We start from the raw sequence: 17,255 nt of genomic DNA, 5'->3' as shown, positions 1-17,255 counted from the left end.
GAGCCGGCCCGCGCCGCTTAATTAACCAGAGCTGCACGCGCCGAGCCCACTCCTGCCATAGCAATGAGGGCACGGGCACTGGCACAGGCGGGGGCTGGCACATCCCACCTGCATCCCCGGGGGGCTGGCAGAGCAGCTGGCCGGTCCCTGCTGCCAGGTGTGCCCGCTCCTGGGGCCAGGGTGGCACTCGGTGTGTGCGAGACAGGCTGGCACCGGTGGGCGCACGCGCGCAGGGGTGTGGGCACAGGTGTTGCCTGTGCAATCGCCGCTCTGGGCCAGGGTGGCTGTTTGTCCGTGCCTGTGTCCGTCTGTCCTGCCGTGCCTGTGCCCTTGCACGTGCTGGAGTGTGATGTAATGCTGCTGGACAATAATCCTGCTGGGCAATGTCAGAGCAGGGATGGGCAGGAGCTGCCTTTGCTGCCAGCTCTGCTTGGAGCTGCTGCAGACCGAGGCCCTGCATGGTTCCCAATCTCTGCATCCCTGGGGAAAATGATTAGGACTTCAATGTGTGGGTGCAAATGACACAGGGCACCACCCCAGCACAGTGTCCCTGTCTCCAGGGCAGCCAGACAGTGGGGGCAGATGCTGGGGCAGGTGCCCACCCAGGGCAGCACCTCTCAAGGTCTCCAGGGCAGCCAGACAGTGGGGGCAGATGCTGGGGCAGGTGCCCACCCAGGGCAGCACCTCTCAAGGTCTCCAGGGCAGCCAGACAGTGGGGGCAGATGCTGGGGCAGGTGCCCACCCAGGGCAGCACCTCTCAAGTGTGCCCAAGTGGGTGCTGAGGTGCCCTGTGCCAGGCTATCACCAGGCTCACGGCCTCTCCAGCGGAAGGATGCTGTGGGGATGGTGGAGGTGGAGCTCTGGAGCATCTTGGGCCCTGCTCCCCACATCCACCACGTGCCCTGTGCTCCTTTGATCCTCAAGCTGCTAACGAGCTTCCCTGGCAAAGAGCTCGTTAGCCAGGGCAGAGCCTGAGCTGCCTGACCAGCACCAGGGCAGCTCCTCGGGTGCCCAGGGACAGGCCAGGCCAGTCCCAGCAGCTGGCAGGAGGACTGGCTGCTGTGGCCAGAGGCAAGAGCAGCACGGGTGGGTGGATGCTCTGAATTATTGAGCACAGGAGCACAAAGTGGCTGCGACAGCAACACCTGCATGGGGGGCACGGGGCCAGGCTCACAGCCAGGCATGGGACCCCCAGCTGGCCCAGATGGAGCAGCTGGACGGTGCCAGGCTGCAGGGATATTGCACACACCCAGGGTCCTCTGCCAGCACCTCGGGTGGTGGCTGCCAGCAGCATGGGGCACCCCTCACCTGCCAGCAGCACAGGGCACCCCATACCCGCCAGCAGCACAGGGCACCCCTCACCTGCCAGCAGCACAGGGCACCCCGTACCTGCCAGCAGCACAGGGCACCCCTCACCTGCCAGCAGCACAGGGCACCCCGTACCTGCCAGCAGGGCACCCCACACCTGCCAGCAGCACAGGGCACCCCGTACCTGCCAGCAGCACAGGGCACCCCACACCTGCCAGCACCTCCTGGTGCTCTCCTGGCAGTGCCAGCAGCACCTCCTGCCCCGTCCCCTGTCCAGCACCCAGCTCCCATCACCTGGCCAGCAGCACAGGCCTGGGGTAACTGCAGTCAGTGGAGGGAACCCCCATTTCTGGTGAGCCCATGGAGGAAACCCCCATTTCTGGTGAGCAATTTCTGATGAGCAATTTCTGATGAGCCAATGGAGGGAGCCCCCATTTCTGGTGAGCAATTTCTTGTGAGCCCGTGGAGGGAGCCCCCATTTCTGGTAAGCCATTTCTGGTGAACCCCCATTTTCCCTGTACCCCCAGCCCCTCTGGTGAGCCATTTCTAGTGAGCCCATGGAGGGAACTCCCATTTCTGGTGAGCTCATGGAGGGAGCCCGCGCTTTTGGTGAGCAATTTCTGGTGAGCCCATGGAGGGAACCCCCATTTCTGGTGAGCCCGTGGAAGGAACCCCCATTTTCCCGTGCCCCCAGCCCCTCTGGTGAGCCGTTTCCAGCGATGCATTATTGAAGCCCCCCCGTGCCGTGGCTCACGGCAGGCGCCGCCTCAGCCCTGATGAATATTTCAGGCCCTGAAATCTCCTGCGCCTGCACGCTTAGCCCCGGTCCCCCCCTGCCCCTCCAGCTCGTTGGCTCCTTTGTTTCCCTGTGCTTCTGCCCAGCACGGTGTCACCCTGCCCTTCTCCCTGGGGACAGTCACACACGGCCTGGAATGGGATGGGAAGCAGGTGGGCAGGTGGGCACTGCTGGTGGCACAGCCAGAGCAGCCCCACGCTGCCAAGCTCAGTGCCAGCTGGGCATTCCTAGGAGGGTTCCTGTGCCCATCCCCAGCCCTCAATTGGGCCTGAGGGACTGCAGGTCCCCTGGCAGCATCACCTGGGATGGGGACAACCTAGAGCACAGCACATTGTGGGTCTGTCCCTGGCACCTCCCAGTTCGCTGCCACCTCTGCCAGTGCTCCCAGATGCCGATTGTGGCGTGATCTGTGTGCAGTGGGAGCAGGATATCGATGCTGCTTGTCACTCCTTCATCAGATTAGCGTCACTTACACACCACCAGACACCTCACAGGGGACGCCAGGGTGGCACATGGCTGGGATGAGCAGAGCATGTTCCAGAGCCAGTGGGGAGCCAGGTGCTGCAGCTGGCAGCCACAAACCCATCTCTGGTGTCCTTGTCCCTTCCCTAGAGAGCTGTGGCAGCAGTGGGGCCATGGGCCAGCCCTGCCCTACCCAAGCCTCCCACCTGGCACAGCCCTCACACCCTGCAGCACATCCACACCGTGGCCATGTCACAGCAGCAGGAGACAGCAGTGAGGCCGGGGCTCAGTGAGTGTGAGTGTGAGGCTGGTGGATGATATTGGAGTGATCTTGAGGCCAGGAGGGAGGTTTGGAGAGGAGAGGAGCCGGCTGAGTCACCCGGTGCCGGCTGCTGACTCAGGCGCTTCCTGCCAGGTAACCTCCACTGCTGGCGTGGGCTGCTGGGACGAGGATGTGGCACAGGGGACCAACGGCACTGGGACAAGGATGTGGCACAGGGGACAGACAGGCCTGCCTGGCACACCACTCCAGCACCCAGGGTGAGCTAAGCCGACAGTGTGCACAGCTGTGCTGCACCAAGTGGTGACCCCTTTCACCTGGGCTCACCCTGGCACCGTGGCTGCCAACCGTGGGAGCCACGAGGAGCTGGTGGCTCTCACCTCCCAGCCGCCATCTCTGGGTGCCCACACACGCAGGGCGGGTGAGATTTGGCACAGCTGCTGGAGCCAGGGTTCCGGCCAGCAGGCGCCTGGCGCCCAGGGCAGGAACCCTGCAGCTTCCTCCTGCCGGGCAGCGGGAGCAGCGGGGCTGGAGCCACGCACGGCTTCATGCAGCGGCTCCAGCAGGAAGCTGATTTCCTCTGACGGGCCTGGCACCGCCGCCTGGCACCGCTGCTCCCTCACTGGTGGCAGCTAACCCTCCTCTGCAAGGCCACAGAATCCAGCTCCGCATAAATTAACCCAGGCTGCTAATTAATGAACTTCTCCCGTGTCACTCTGCGCAGTAGGGCTCGCTCTGGTCCCTCTGGTTAGACCTTGGGCTCTCTCCTCACCAGGGATTTGGCCACCCATCTTCACCTCCCTCCATCCACGCTGCCAGGCGCAGCCCCAGGATGTCCCCAAGGGCTCCTCCAGAGCTCGGTTTCCCCCCTGTCCCTGGGAAACAGGAATGCTCAGCCCCTGTGCCCTCCCCGAGGCGATGCCCGCTGCGCGCTCATCAAGGCGCGGGCGCGGCGCAGCCATCCGTGAGGCTTCATTCAAATTTAACGACTGACACGGGATAGAAAAGGGAAGGGGCAGGGACGAGCAGGGCTGCTGGGCACACGCTGTGTGCTGAGCGTGCCCCAGGCGTGCCAGCCTGGCAGGACAGACCGTGCCCAAACACCAGCATGGGGCTGTGAGGAGCTGCCCCAAACGCCGCCAGGAGCCAGGACATGGCCATGCCAGCCGTGCCAGCTGCCTGCTCCCCGAGCCAGGCCGTGCTCCCTGCTTGCCTTTGCCTTGTTCTCGCCGTGTCTGGCTGGACACGTGCCGGCACCTGGCTCCCTCGGGCGGGCCGGGAGCCCTGAGCTCAGCGCGTTGGGCCCTGCTAGGTGTGGCTGGTGAATATTTCATGCCCGCGTTCGCCGAGCCCTTTCTTGGTTACACTCCTGCCTCCTCCCCGCGCTCTCACCATGTTTATTTATTTAATGAATTATTTATCGGCTCCCCCTCTCGCTCGGCTGGGCTCTGCCCCCTCCCCACTCCCCCCAGCCCTGCGCGATGATTTATTGAATGCCGGCTCTGCTCTGCGGTTGCGACATTCTGTCACAGGAAGCCGCGGTTAAACATCAACCCAGGCGGGCCAAGGCAGGTCCCCTGCCCCGCCGGGGACACGCTCCAGCCCCTCGGGGCTCATGGACGGCAGGTGCGAGGCTTCCCCCACCGCTTTGACGCCGAAAAATGATGGGCACAGCGTGGAGGAGACAGAGGGAGAACCAGGGATGCTCCATGCCCTTGCTCTGGACAGCTCAAGGCCTCACATCCCCCCCGAGAGCGAAGCCACCAGGGTGTGTCCCCAGGCGTCCCGTTGTGCCAAAACCCGGCCAAGCCCCCTCTGCGTGTAATTCCTGCTGGGTGCCGACACCTGAGCACACCCCGCGATGCTCAGGGCTGTGTTGTGCCCCCCGGGTGTGTCCCTCCGTGTCCCTCCGTGTCCCTCCGTGTCCCTCCGTGTCCCTCCGTGGCGGGGGGACCCCCGTGGTGCGGGTGCTGGCGGCAGAGCGTGCGTTGCCATGAGCGGGGGGGTTTCCATGTGGAGGTGGGTGTTGCCATGGGTTTGCCGAGCCCAGGCGTTTCCATGGTGGCAGCGCGGTGCTCTGGGTCCTCCCAGAGGTGTGCGGCACCCTGGGAGATGCCACCGCTGCCGCTGCCACCTCAGCCCGGCCCCTGTGCCCTCCCCTCCCCAACTCTCCCCCGCTCCCACCCCCAGGCAGCCAGAGCCCTTTTCCACGTGTTGTGTTTTCTTCACTTCACTTCTTCGGATGAATAATTAATAGAGGCTTTTTTGGTCCTCCGGGCCTTTTCCGTTTCCCCCTTCCCCCTTCCTGGCGGGGCTCTGGCAGGGGTTTGGGCTCCCAGTGCCACCAGTATGGATGGGGCATGAGTGGGACCAGGGGCCCTGCCCATCATCATCATCCTCCTTGTCCCCCTCATGGCCTGGGGCAGCATCCACATTGCCAAAAAGACCCTGAGGAGAAATGGGGTGGTTCTCCTCTCACACTGAGCTCCTCCAAAAACTCTGGGGAGCCAGGAGAGCCCCCAAGACTCAGCACAGGGCACCTGAGAGCCACCAGGCCCGCTGGGGACATGGGAACATGACATTTGGCACAGCACCACGCTGGCCACGCTCACCACACAGTGAGATAGCTGCTGGCAGGAGCAGCTCAGGCCGGCTCAGCAAGCCCAGCCACGGTTTGGGAACCTCCTGGTTTCATTCACGAGCTCCTCAAGGCTGCCAAAGCTGCAGGTGATGCACAATGCCAGCGCTGCCGGGGCACAGGCTGCTGGGCTGGGGGTGGTGGGCGCATGTGGGAGCTGGGGGGGCACTGTGTGTGCCCAGTGAGCCGTGTGTGCTCACTGAGCGTGCCCGCTGAGCTCAGTGTGCCCACTGAGTGTGCCCGCTGAGCTCAGTGTGCCCTGTGAGCTGCGTGTGCCCAGGGAGCTGAGTGTGCCCACTGAGCGTGCCTGCTGAGCTGTGTGTGCCCGCTGAGTGTGCCCACTGAGCTGAGTGTGCCCGCTGAGCTGTGTGTGCCCTTTGAGCTGCGTGTGCCCACTGAGCTCTGTGTGCCCAGTGAGCTGCACGTGCCTGCTGAGCTGAGTGTGCCCGCTGAGCTGTGTGTGCCCACTGAGTGTGCCCGCTGAGTGTGCCCACTGAGCTGAGTGTGCCCGCTGAGCTGCATGTGCCCAGTGAGCTCTGTGTGCCCACTGAGCTCTGTGTGCCCAGTGAGCTGAGTGTGCCCAGTGAGCTGCATGTGCCTGCTGAGTTGTGCGTGCCCATTGAGCTGCATGTGCCCTGTGAGCTGAGTATGCCCGCTGAGCTGAGTGTGCCCACTGAGTGTGCCCATTGAGCTGCATGTGCCCTGTGAGCTGAGTGTGCCCTCTGAGCTGAGTGTGCCTGCTGAGCTCCGTGTGCCCGCTGAGCTGTGTGCCCGCTGAGCTAAGTGTGCCCACTGAGCTGCACGTTCCCGCTGAGCTCCGCGTGCCCGTGCCAGTGCGAGCGTGCCCGAGCGTGCCCACGTGTGCCAGGGCGCCGATCACCTGGCACTGGGCTCGGCCGGGCGGCGCTGCTCGGCAGTTGCTAAGGGATCCCACCGAGGACGGGCAGTGGGAGCTGGCACTCGGCTCAATCCCCACACCCGGGGAGCCCCCACATTCCCCTGGGCTCCCCCCAGGAACCTCCACCCCACAAACCCTTGGGGTGTGGGAAGAACGAGGGCCTGCCCATGTGTGTGGGCACTTGGCCAAGCGCTGGCTGCCGAGGGAGGTCAGGGCAGGCGGCAGAGCCTGGCACTGTATCCGTGTTCCTCGGTAGCCAAGCTGTCCTGGCACATTGGCACACTCCCTCCCACCCACTCCTGTGCCTCCAGGGTGCCCAAACCCCTCTGTGAGCACATGTGACCCCCATGGCACTGGCAGCAGCACCGGGAGGACCCTCTGGGGCGCTGAGCCCGCACCCACAGCCCCCAGAGACCCACAGGGGCAGCTGCCCCACAGCCCGGAGCTCGCACCCACAGCGACCCCAATCCCGCGGGCTCCTGGCCCTGCTGCCCCCAGCTGTGGGTGTGCCAGGGAGATCCCAGTGGCACCGGCTCCCACAGGGACAGGCAGGGGTGCACCGAGGTGTGGGAGCACCCACGGGGGTCCCAGTGAGACCCCGATGGCAGCAGGACCCCACACAGGTAACGCCCCCCGCTCATGGGGGTCCTGGAGCGACCCCGGTGCCACCTGGTCCTGCCGGGACCTGGCCCCGGTGTTTGCACCCGCGGGGAGCCGCAGCCCCGAGCCTGGTGCCGGTGCCGAGCCGGTGCCGGGGCGGGCCCGGGGTGGCGGCGGGAGCGCGCGCGGGGGCGCGGCGGCGGCGGGCGCGCGCGGGGCGGAGCTGGGCGCCGGGGCCGCGGGGCGCGGGCGGCTCGGGCTCGGTTCTGCCTCCCTCCATTCCCCGGCATCGCGGCGGGCTCGGGCGGCGGCAGGATGGCGGCTGGGCTCCTGCCCCTGCTCCCGCTGCTGCTGCTGCTACCGGGCCGGGGGCCGCCGGGGGCCCTGGGCAACCGGCACGCCGTGCACTGGAACAGCTCCAACCCGCAGTGAGTGCGGGCGGGGGCGGCGGGACCCGCACCGGGAGGCGGGGTGGGGAGGTGGAGAGGGTGGGGGGTGTCCCCGGGGCCGCGCGGGGTGGGGGGCGCCGCCGGGAAGGACGCGGCGGGGATCGCGCTGAAGGATGCGCTGGGGGCGGCGGGCGGCACCGGGACTGCGGGACCCCCGGTGCCGCTCTCCTCGCGGCGCCCTCGTGCGGGCGGGGCCGCCTCTCCCCGGCTGCCGGTGCCCCCGGTGCCCCTCGCCGTGCCCGTGGGGTCGGGGATGGCTGCGGCGGCGGGGGGTGCAGCCGCCCGGCCGGTTCGTGTCCCCGCGGCCGCGCTGCCGGGCGGGGCTCGGCGGCTCCCGGTCGTGAGCACCGGGGGAAGAGCCCCCCCGCCGCCAGCGCTGAGCCACCGGGGGCAGCGGGGAGAGCATTGCTCCCCCCGGCATCCATCTCCCGGTGCGCCGGGGCAGGGCAGGGCAGGGGTCCCGCTCCCCCCGCCAGTCGCGCCCCCCGCATGTCTGGGTGCGGGAGCGGCACCGGCGGCGCGGCGGAGGCGGGGGGGCCCGACAGGTGCCTGCCGCCCCCCACCGCCTTTGCCCGGCAGCCGTGGCACCCCCAGGGTGGCTCCGAGGCTGCGGGGACAGCGGGGGGCGAGAGCGGAGGGTGGGAGCGGCCACCGGGAGCGAGGAGCGGTCGGGGGTCGCTGGCCTTGGCCGCCCAGCCCCTCCCTCACACCCTGCGCCGGGGCCGCCCTGCCCTCTCCGGCGCACCCACAGCCGGGAGCCGATGTGGATGGGGACGGTGTGGGCTGGACCCTCTCGGGAAATGGGGGCTGCGCGCCTGTGGTGCGTCCGTGGACCCCTCCACGGGGATCTGCGCCTGCTGCCATCGCCCACCTCTCGGTCCCTCGCTGGTGCGAGTGCCCAGGGGTGTGGCGGGGACACGCATCCAGCCAGAGCATCCTCTGGCGCCCGTCGGTGCAGGGGCTCTCCCGGGCTCTCCCCCCACGCCACAGCCCTTTGTGCAGGGTGGGAGCAGCCCCGGCAGCCCCCTCCCCTGCCATTGAGATTGTGTCGCCAGGCGGAAGCTCGGGCCCCATAAATCGTGCGTGTGTGCGACGTGCCGAGGCGCAGCACAATGCCGAGGTGCCTCCACGCTCAGCATCCATCCCCCCGCACCCCCCTGCTCTGCCCAGACCCCCTGCACCCCCAACCTCATCCCCACACCATGACACCCCCACAACACTGGCAGCCGTGCCACCCTCACCCTTATCTCTCCGTGACTCCCCCATGCCCATCACCACCATGACCTGCCGCTGCCCTGGCACCTCTCGGGGGACGGGGCGGAGGGGCTGGCAGTGCCCAGGCCGTGCCAAGGCGGGGGTGTCGCAGCCAGATGCCCGCACCCCCTGCGCAGGCGTGTCTGGCGCGGCCGCCGGCGTCCGGCTCAGGGCATGGGCGGCGCGGTGGGGGCGGCTGCGGCAGAGCCGTGTCCCAGGGACTCCCGAGCTGATATTTATTGTTAGGCAGTGCGGCAGCTCGGACGCAATTATAGCCGCACGGCAAAGTGTCTGGATTAGATAAATTATGGGGGGAATTAGGCTCCCTGGGCCGCAGCCTGCAAATCCCAGCAACCCTGCTGCAAGTGGAGCCATAAACAAGCCCAGCACGGCCCTGCGGGGCTCTCCGGGGAGGAGGGGGTTGCTGGCTGTGGCCACTCCTTGGGCACAAATTTATTGTGGCTCCTGCCATGCTACCCTGGGTACCCCTGTTGGTGCCCTCAGCGGGATGACAGGATGAGGGGCAGTGCAGGGAGCAGCCCTATGGTGCCTTGGAAGCAGGGGGTTGGTGGCATCTCAGCCCTTTTGGCCACGCAAGGAATGGTTGGGGGTGCCAGGAGGCCAGGAAGGGTCCCCAAGCAGGCAGAGCACCCCTCATGCCATGGGTTTGGGGTGTGTTGGCAAAGCCCAGGGCTGGTTTGGAGCTGGGATCCTCAAATCCTGCTCCTGCTCGGCCTGGTTGTTGGTCCAGCTGTGCATTCCATCCCTGATGGCAGCCAGCAGGCCCTGGGGGTGTGGGATGACCCTTGACTCATCCCTGCCCTCCACTCCCCAGTCCCGCCAGGAACAGGCCTGGTGGCATGGGACAAAGGTGCAGGACAGCCGTGTCCACCCAGCAGCAGCTTTTGTGGGGCCTGTGACCCTGGGGTGACCCATTGAGCAGGGCCCGGGGTTCCTGGAGTGTCCCCAGACAAGCTGGGCCCTGGCATGCTGGAGGCTCTGTCCCTGATGCCAAGACGGGGACAGCAATTCATGGACGCACATGGCCAGTGCTCCTGACACTGCTGCACTCCAAGAATCACCCCAGAGCAGGTTGGGGTGTACCACACTGTGCCACTGACTGATTTTGGTGCTCGTACTGAGGGCACTAGGTGCCATGGAGGGGGCAGAGCAGGGGATGTGGTGACACAGGGGTGCACAGGGTGCCTGGCTGTGGTGTGGGGGTCAGGGCCCACCTGTGTGCAGGGAGGTTGTGGCACTTTGTGCAGGCACACAGCTCGTGCAGCTCCCCCCAGCGCTGGCTCTGCCGCCACGCTCGCCTCTTCAGGGTGTCTTTTATCTGGCCCAGGCTGTGTTGCAGGCAGCAGGGCTGGAGTGCGCTCTGGAGAGGCTTGGAGTGGGCCCTGGAGAGGGCTGGAGTGAGCTCTGGAAAGCCTCAGTGCCGAGCTGGGGAGGATCTCACTCAGGAGAGGAGCCACATCCCTGCAGAGCACGTCTGGAGGGGCCCAGGCTCCTCTGCAGCAGCCAAACCCCAACACCAGGGCAGGGCCTGGCCAGGTCCCCCCACCCCATCCACGGGCACCAGCAGGGCTGAGGAGGAGTCACCCACAGCAGGAGGGACCCGCGGGGCTGGGGGCATCCAGCAGGAGGTGCTGGGCAGCTGTGCCAAGCCAGGGGCAGTTCTGTGCCCAAGCAGGGGCAGTTCTGTGCCCAAGCAGAGGCAGTTCCATGCCCACCTGTGGAGCTGAATGTAGGGACAGTGCCAAAAACACCCCTCAAGGCTGGCTGGGGGGCTCGGCCAGCCCCCACCTCATCCTCTGCCCTGCAGGCTGGGCACACAGAAAGCCCAAGCACGCAGCCGCCCTCGGCAGGAGCGGTGACCATGGGCAGAGCGTGCCGTGCCCCGTGAGTCACGGCGCCGGGGCGGCACCGAGCCCCGGCAGCACCGGCGGCGTTCCCGTGGGAGAAGCGGCCGCGGTGTCGGGGTGCAACAGGGCCGGGGCCACCTGCGCCTGCCCGGGCTGGTAATTGAGTCACCGGTTGCAGATTGATGGTTTAATTAAAACCCAATTAGAAACCTCATTGATCTTGTTAGCAACACGGGAAGGTGCCGGCTTTAGCCGGGATTTACAGGGATTGTACGGCCGTCGATAGCGACGGGGGGCACCTGTAGGGTGCTCCTGGAGTCCCGGCGAGCTCGGGGACCGCTCTCCCTGTCCCGCCGGGCGCTCGCCGCTCCCTCCACGTGCGGATCATCCCTCGCAGGGAGGTGCCCACCGGGGACACCGTGTGCCGGTAGCGCCCGCGCCTTGCGGCTGCGCCAGGCGAGGCCGGGGGGGCTGTGCCGTGGCTCGGTGCCACCCGTGTGCGTGGGCAGCGTCGCAGGCGCTGTCTGCCGAGCCAGCGCGCGTGTGCGTGGCCGTCTGGGCGCCGTGACTGTGCAGCGCTGCCTGCGTGGGGAGGGCTGCGCTGAGCCCCCCGTCTCCCCCGCGCTGCGTGCGGGAGGATGGACGGGCGGGTGGTCTGGCTGTCTGTCTGTCTGTCTGTCCGTCCCTCTGTCCGGCCGCAGCGGTCGATGCGCCTTTGCCTCTCGCTGTGCTGCGGGGTGACGGGAAGGGGACTCGTAAATCAATGGCACTTTTTTGTTCCCCGGGTGATGGATGGGCCCCGGATGCGCCAAAAGGACGAAGCTACTGGAGCCGAACAAAGAGCTTGGCTGTGCTGGGGGCTGTCCAGTGCTGGGGGGCACCACACGGAGGACACACCACGCTGCCCTGCTCCTCACCGCTGGCACCACCACTGCGGGGTGCTGAGCCCCGCTCCGGCCCTGCTGCCCTCCAGGCCTCTCCAGCACCATGGGGATGAGTCCCTGTAGGGTGAGGGTCCCCATGAGGGTCCGGTCCCGCCGTGCCACCGCTGCCAGGGCGTGCTGCAGTGCACCAGGCGCTCCCCGGCGGTGTGGGAGCCAGCGTGCGGCACGCAGCCCGGATTTATGGCAGCAGATGGGAGCGGAGCGGAGCGCCCGCCCGGCTCACCGGTGCCTGCGGCGTGCCAGGTAGCCAAGGTGCCACCAGGGTGCCATCAAGGGTATCACCAGCATCCCTCCGGTGCGGGGCCGGTGGGCACCGAGCCCGGGGCCGGTGCTGCCAGGGGACATCCATCTGCCCAGCATGACAGGCTGCTGGAAGGTACCACCGCCTCGCCAAGCCCTGCTCTACAAACGCAGTCGTGCAGAAGTGATGCTGCCCGTTCTCCTCCCGCACTTAACCCTTCGGGCACTGCCAGAGCCCACCACCCCCACCGGCCGTGCCGTGGCTGCCAGAGTTTGAGATTTGGAGGGTCCATCCCAGAGCTGGGGATGGTGCTTCCCACCATGGAGCTGGCAGGGACCAGGCAGCCCGTGCCTGCTCTGGGATGGGTGCTGGTGAGAAAAGAGGTAGAGTCCCTCTCTCAGAGTATCTCTTCCTGCCCTTCCACCCCAAACCAAGGCCCACGGGCTCTCTGGATGGTGCTGTCAGCAGATCTTGGAGCACTTGGGCCGTCGCACTGAGGGATTTGGGGGTATCTAGAGTTGCTGCTCTGCAGTGACTGTGCAGGAGGAGCCAAGCGCGGCAGGGACACAGTGTTGTGACCAAAGCCGCTGCTGGGGTCACCTGGATGTGCCTCAGGCTGTGATGGCCCTGTGGCTCTCCCCGTATGGGGCCATTCCTCAGCCCCTCCCAGCTTTTGGTGATGCCCGTGGGAGTCACTCCCGTGGGTCCCTTGCCACGCCATCTGTGGCTCCTGCACCCTGCCATGGGTGCTGCTGTCCCCCAGCCCAGGGGACACTTCGGTGCCTCGTTAGTGGGGCTGTTTATCAGCAGCCACACTTCTTAATGAGCTGGGCCTTAACGAGCCCCATCCTGGGCTCCCAGGGGGCTGTTCCTCAGCACTGGGTGCCCCAGGAGAACGGGGGGTTACCTCTCCCCAGCACCCCATGACACAGCTTCACCTGTGACACTTCTCCTAATCCCTGTGTCCCATAGCGCAGCTGTGGGGAGCCCCAGCTGCGGGTGCTCACCCCGGTGTGGAGCAGCTGCTCTTGGGGTACACCGGCGTCCCAGCTCTGCGTCCCGCGTGGAGTTAATTGCGATTTTCTCCTTGGGGCCATTTCTTTAATAACAAGCCTTTTTCTCCCCCCCCCTTCCCCCCCCGCCTCCCCCTTCCCACCACATCAAAGGGGGAAGATGAAAGGTCCCGGCTCCCGCTCAGCAAGGGTGGCTGCCTCAGCACCTTCCCGGCGGAGCACTTGCCGGCGGCTGCCGGGATGGGCTGCGGAGTAGCGGCTGCGCAGCGAGGGAGGGGCGGCGTGGGGCTGCGCTCCCCGTCCCACGAGTGATGAGTTCTGCCATCAGCTTTTTCCCCCCTCCTTGTTGCCCCCCCGGTACCGGAGGCAGCGCTTCTTGTCCCTCCCGCGTTTTGCCTCCCGACACCGGTTCTGTGTCGGTCTCGGAGCTCGGCTCCGGTGCCGCGGGCGCTGGCGGAGCGCCGGGGCTCCTCAAACAGCGCCGGGGGCGATGGTGCAGGGTGGGGCGTCTGCACGCGTAGCCCTGCCCGCTGCCTGCCCAGCCCTGCCGGGGAGAGAGACCCGGGGAAACGCTGCGCTCCTGGAGGAGCGGCGAACCCCCCACACCCCCGGCCGAGCGAACCCCGAGTGATGCTTTGGGGGCGCACGGTGTGGGGTTTGCCCTGAGAAATGGGGAAACGGCCGGGAGTGGAGCTCCACTGGAGATCTCCACGGCCACGCGTGCCGGGATGCTGCTGCTGCCCGTGTCCTGCGGGATGCGGGTCCGTTCAGGGTCCGGTGCCGAGCCCGCTCCGGTGGTAATTAATTGGCAGGAGCAGCGGGGTCAGCGCGGCGGCGAGGATTACCGCGGCCGGGATTTCCGCCGGGCGCGGATTAGGAGCCAGCGGAGCCTCTCCTGAGTGGATCTGAGGGGATTGCTGCTCCTAATCAATGTAAATGAGGCTCCCCCAGGGCCACCCTTTACGGCATTAAGGAACTAACGGGATTAGCCGGAGCGGGGTGAGAAATCCCGGCTCCGAGCTGCGACGCGTGCCAGGGCCCTGGTGGGCGGCAGCGGTGGGTCGGCTCCAGGCTGCTGGAAATGGGGAATGCCGGGGAATTCCGAGGAATTCCGGGGTCTTCCTCACGCCCATGGGCTGTCCCGTGGAGAACGTGATGCCTGAGGGACCCTGATGCCCTTCTGGGCGCGTCTGTGCGTTGTCTCCTCTTTGAGGTTGTTCTTGTGTGCCCATCCCACCTGTACGTGTGGCTTGACACTTGTCCCGCGCCCTCCAGGACGGGGATTCTGCTCCATTGTGCGGCTCAGGCTGCGTCATGGGCTTCACACAGAGCTTGAACAGGGTTCACCACTGCTCCCAGAGCTCGCTGCAACCTCATCAGAGAGAGAACCCTGCCTGGGAAGGTGCAGGGCCTCCCCAACGCTGACCTCCCGCCCTTCTCTCCCTTGCAGCCTGCGACGGGAGGGCTACACGGTGCAGGTGAACGTCAACGACTACCTGGACATCTACTGCCCTCACTACAACGCCTCGGTGCCCGAGCACCGGCTGGAGCAGTACGTGCTCTACATGGTGAACGCGGAGGGCTACCGCACCTGCAACACCAGCCAGGGCTTCAAGCGCTGGGAGTGCAACCGGCCCCACGCACCGCACAGCCCCATCAAGTTCTCGGAGAAGTTCCAGCGCTACAGCGCCTTCTCGCTGGGCTACGAGTTCCGTGCGGGCCAGGAGTACTACTACATATGTGAGTTACTACAGGTGTGAGTGCTGCTACGTGTGTGAGTGTTAGTATGTGTGTGAGTTACTACATATGTGAGTTACTACAGGTGTGAGTGCTGCTACGTGTGTGTTGCTACATGTGTGAGTGCTGCTACATGTGAGTGCTGCTATATGTGTGAGTGCTACTACATATGTGAGTGTTAGTATGTGTGTGAGTTACTACATATGTGAGTTACTACAGGTGTGAGTGCTGCTATGTGAGTGCTGCTATATGTGTGAGTGCTACTACATATGTGAGTGTTAATATGTGTGTGAGTTACTACGTGTGAGTGTTACTATGTGTGTGTGCTGCTACATGTGTGAGGAGTACTACATATGTGACTTCTACTACATGTGTGAGTACTGCTACCTGTGTGAGTATTACTACATATGTGAGTGATACTACGTATGTGAGTTACTACCTGTGTGAGTGCTGCTACATGTGTGAGTGCTACTACGTGTGTGTTACTACATGTGAGTGCTACTACATGTATGAATAAGTGTGAGTGCTACTACGTGTGTGTTACTACACGTGTGAGTGCTGCTGCATGTGTGAGTGTTACTATGTGTGTGAGTTACTACACTTGTATGTGCTGCTACACGTGAGTACTACTATGTGTGTGAGTGCTGCTACGCGTGTAGTGCTACTACATGTGTGAGCGCTACTTTGTGTGTGAGGAGTGCTACATGTGTGAGTGCTGCTACATGTGAGTTACTACGTGTGTGAGTGCTGCTACGTGTGTGTTACTACATGTGTGAGTTACTACATGTGTGAGTGCTACTACATATGTGAGGAGTACTACATGTGTATGTGGGGCACCAGGGCAGGACCCCCACACAGCCCCCAAACCCCAGGTCCCACCCCAGTTGGGTCCCTTCAGTCCCACCCCAGCTGGGTCCCTCTGTGTCCCCCTTGGCCGATTCCCCTGCACCCCCAAAACTGAGCAGCTGTTTCCCCCCTAAGAATTTGAACCTGGAGCTCTGGGGGGGTTGAAGGAGCAAAGGGACAGGGGGAGGGGGGGTTTCCATGATGCAGGGAACAGATGGGAGTGTGGGGGTGTGGATGGGGGTGCCAGGGCATGATGGGGTGCTGGAGGATGATGATGGAGGATGCAGGATGCTGCTGCAGGATCGGGGTTCAGGGGCTGCTGCTGCAGGATTGCAGCATTGGTGCCTGGCACTGGTGCTGGATTGGGATGCTAGAGCTGATTATTCAGGCCTGGAGTGCTGGTGCAGGGCATCAGTGCAGGATTTGGGGTGCTGGTACAGGATTTGGGGTGCTGGTGCAGGGCATCGGTGCAGGATTTTGTGTGCCATCAGTGCAGAATTTGGGGTGCCATCAGTGCAGGATTTGGGGTGCTGGTACAGGACATTGGTGCCGGATTTTTTGTGCCATTGGTGCAGGATTTGGGGTGCTGGTGCAGGGCATCGGTGCAGGATTTGGGGTGCTGGTGCAGGATTTGGGGTGCTGCTGCATTCCCCCAGCCCGGATCCCACCCCTGGGCAGTTCCAGCCCCCTCTCTGTCCACACCCAGCCAGCCCCGGGGTGCCGGGGTTGGGGTCCCTGCCACGGAGCCCCTCTCAGCACGTTCTCTCCTTGCAGCCACGCCGACGCACAACCACCGCCGGGCCTGCCTGAAGATGAAGGTGTTTGTCTGCTGCGCCTCCAGTAAGTACCCCCGTGCCCGTCCCGGGGGCGGCGAGGCTGGCCCGTGGGTGCCCCCGTCCCTCCTGAGGGGTGGGCGCATGTGGGGAGCTCCAGTGCAGGGCAGTGACCCCCGTCCCCTCTCTCCCTCCGCAGCCTCGCACTCCGGGGAGAAGCTGGCGCCCACCCTGCCCCAGTTCACCCTGCGGCCCGAGGTGAAGATCGAGGACCTGGGTGAGTCAGGCACAGCCCCCCGACCCCCAAAGCCGTGTCCCCCCCTCTCCTGCCGCCGCCCCTGGGGCAGCCCCAGCCACGGGGTGGGGGTTCAGAGCCGCCCTGCTGCCCTCCTCATCCTCTCCTTCCCCTCGCCCCCGCAGAAAACTTCAACCCGGAGATGCCCAAGCTGGAGAAGAGCATCAGCGGCACCAGCCCCAAGCGGGAACATTTGCCCCTGGCCGTGGCCGCCGCGCTCTTCCTCATGACGCTCTTGGCCTCGTAGCTCCCGGTGCCCGCGGGGGCCCGGCCAGCGCCGCTGTGCCCCCCTCCGTCTGCTGCCCCTCGTGAGAGCCTCGGAAGCACGGCGAGAGCGCCAGCCCTGCCCGGAGAGCGGCAGGATCACGGCAAGCACCGGACCGGCAGCTCCGCAGGATTGCGGCTCCTCCCGGGGTCCTGCCCGCAGCCTCCCCCCGGGGCTGCTCCGTGCCTGGGGGGCAGCGCCGAGCCCCGATGAGAGCAGGGACCCCCCCGGGGCCGGGCAGTCTGTACATACCCATATAGATCTATACATACTGTACAGAGAGCGACTACAGAGATATTATATCTATACTGTACCATAGGCAGCGGCGCCGGCCCCGGGCTGGCTTGTACATAGTCGAACGTGTTGGATTTTCCTCGTCTTCCGTGAAGACCCGACCTATGCAAACGCACAGACACTTTTTGGGGAAAAACAAAACAAAACGAAACAGAAAAAAAAAAAAAAACATTCTCGATCTTTTTTTCAAGTGCTTTGGCTGGTGATTTTCATATTCTGCTCTTAGTCTATTAAAAAAAAATTAATAAAAGGATAAAAAAAAGGGATCCCTGTCACGGTGGCGTGCAGCACTTC

General features: G+C 65.1%; 1 protein-coding gene across 2 annotated transcripts; it reads left to right on the top strand.

Annotated features, from left to right (window-relative positions):
* Positions 1 to 7,223: 7,223 nt before the first annotated feature.
* On the top strand, positions 7,224 to 16,735 carry EFNA3 (ephrin A3). Of its 2 annotated transcripts, XM_054292728.1 has the most exons (5): positions 7,224 to 7,410; positions 14,202 to 14,491; positions 16,109 to 16,174; positions 16,307 to 16,384; positions 16,528 to 16,735. In XM_054292728.1, the coding sequence occupies exons 1-5, from the start codon at positions 7,298 to 7,300 to the stop codon at positions 16,647 to 16,649; spliced, it is 669 nt and encodes a 222-aa protein (XP_054148703.1). In that variant the 5' UTR covers positions 7,224 to 7,297; the 3' UTR covers positions 16,650 to 16,735. The 2 variants fall into 2 exon arrangements, with proteins under 2 accessions (XP_054148703.1, XP_054148704.1); XM_054292729.1 differs by lacking the exon at positions 16,307 to 16,384.
* Positions 16,736 to 17,255: the final 520 nt, after the last annotated feature.

Source organism: Melozone crissalis, unplaced genomic scaffold (assembly GCF_028551555.1).
Source record: "Melozone crissalis strain CALT ecotype California unplaced genomic scaffold, PUWL_Pcris_2 ptg000114l_1, whole genome shotgun sequence".
NCBI classification, from domain to species: Eukaryota; Metazoa; Chordata; class Aves; order Passeriformes; family Passerellidae; genus Melozone; species Melozone crissalis.
Note: the sequence above shows the minus strand (reverse complement) of the source record. Positions and strands in the feature narration are given on the sequence as shown.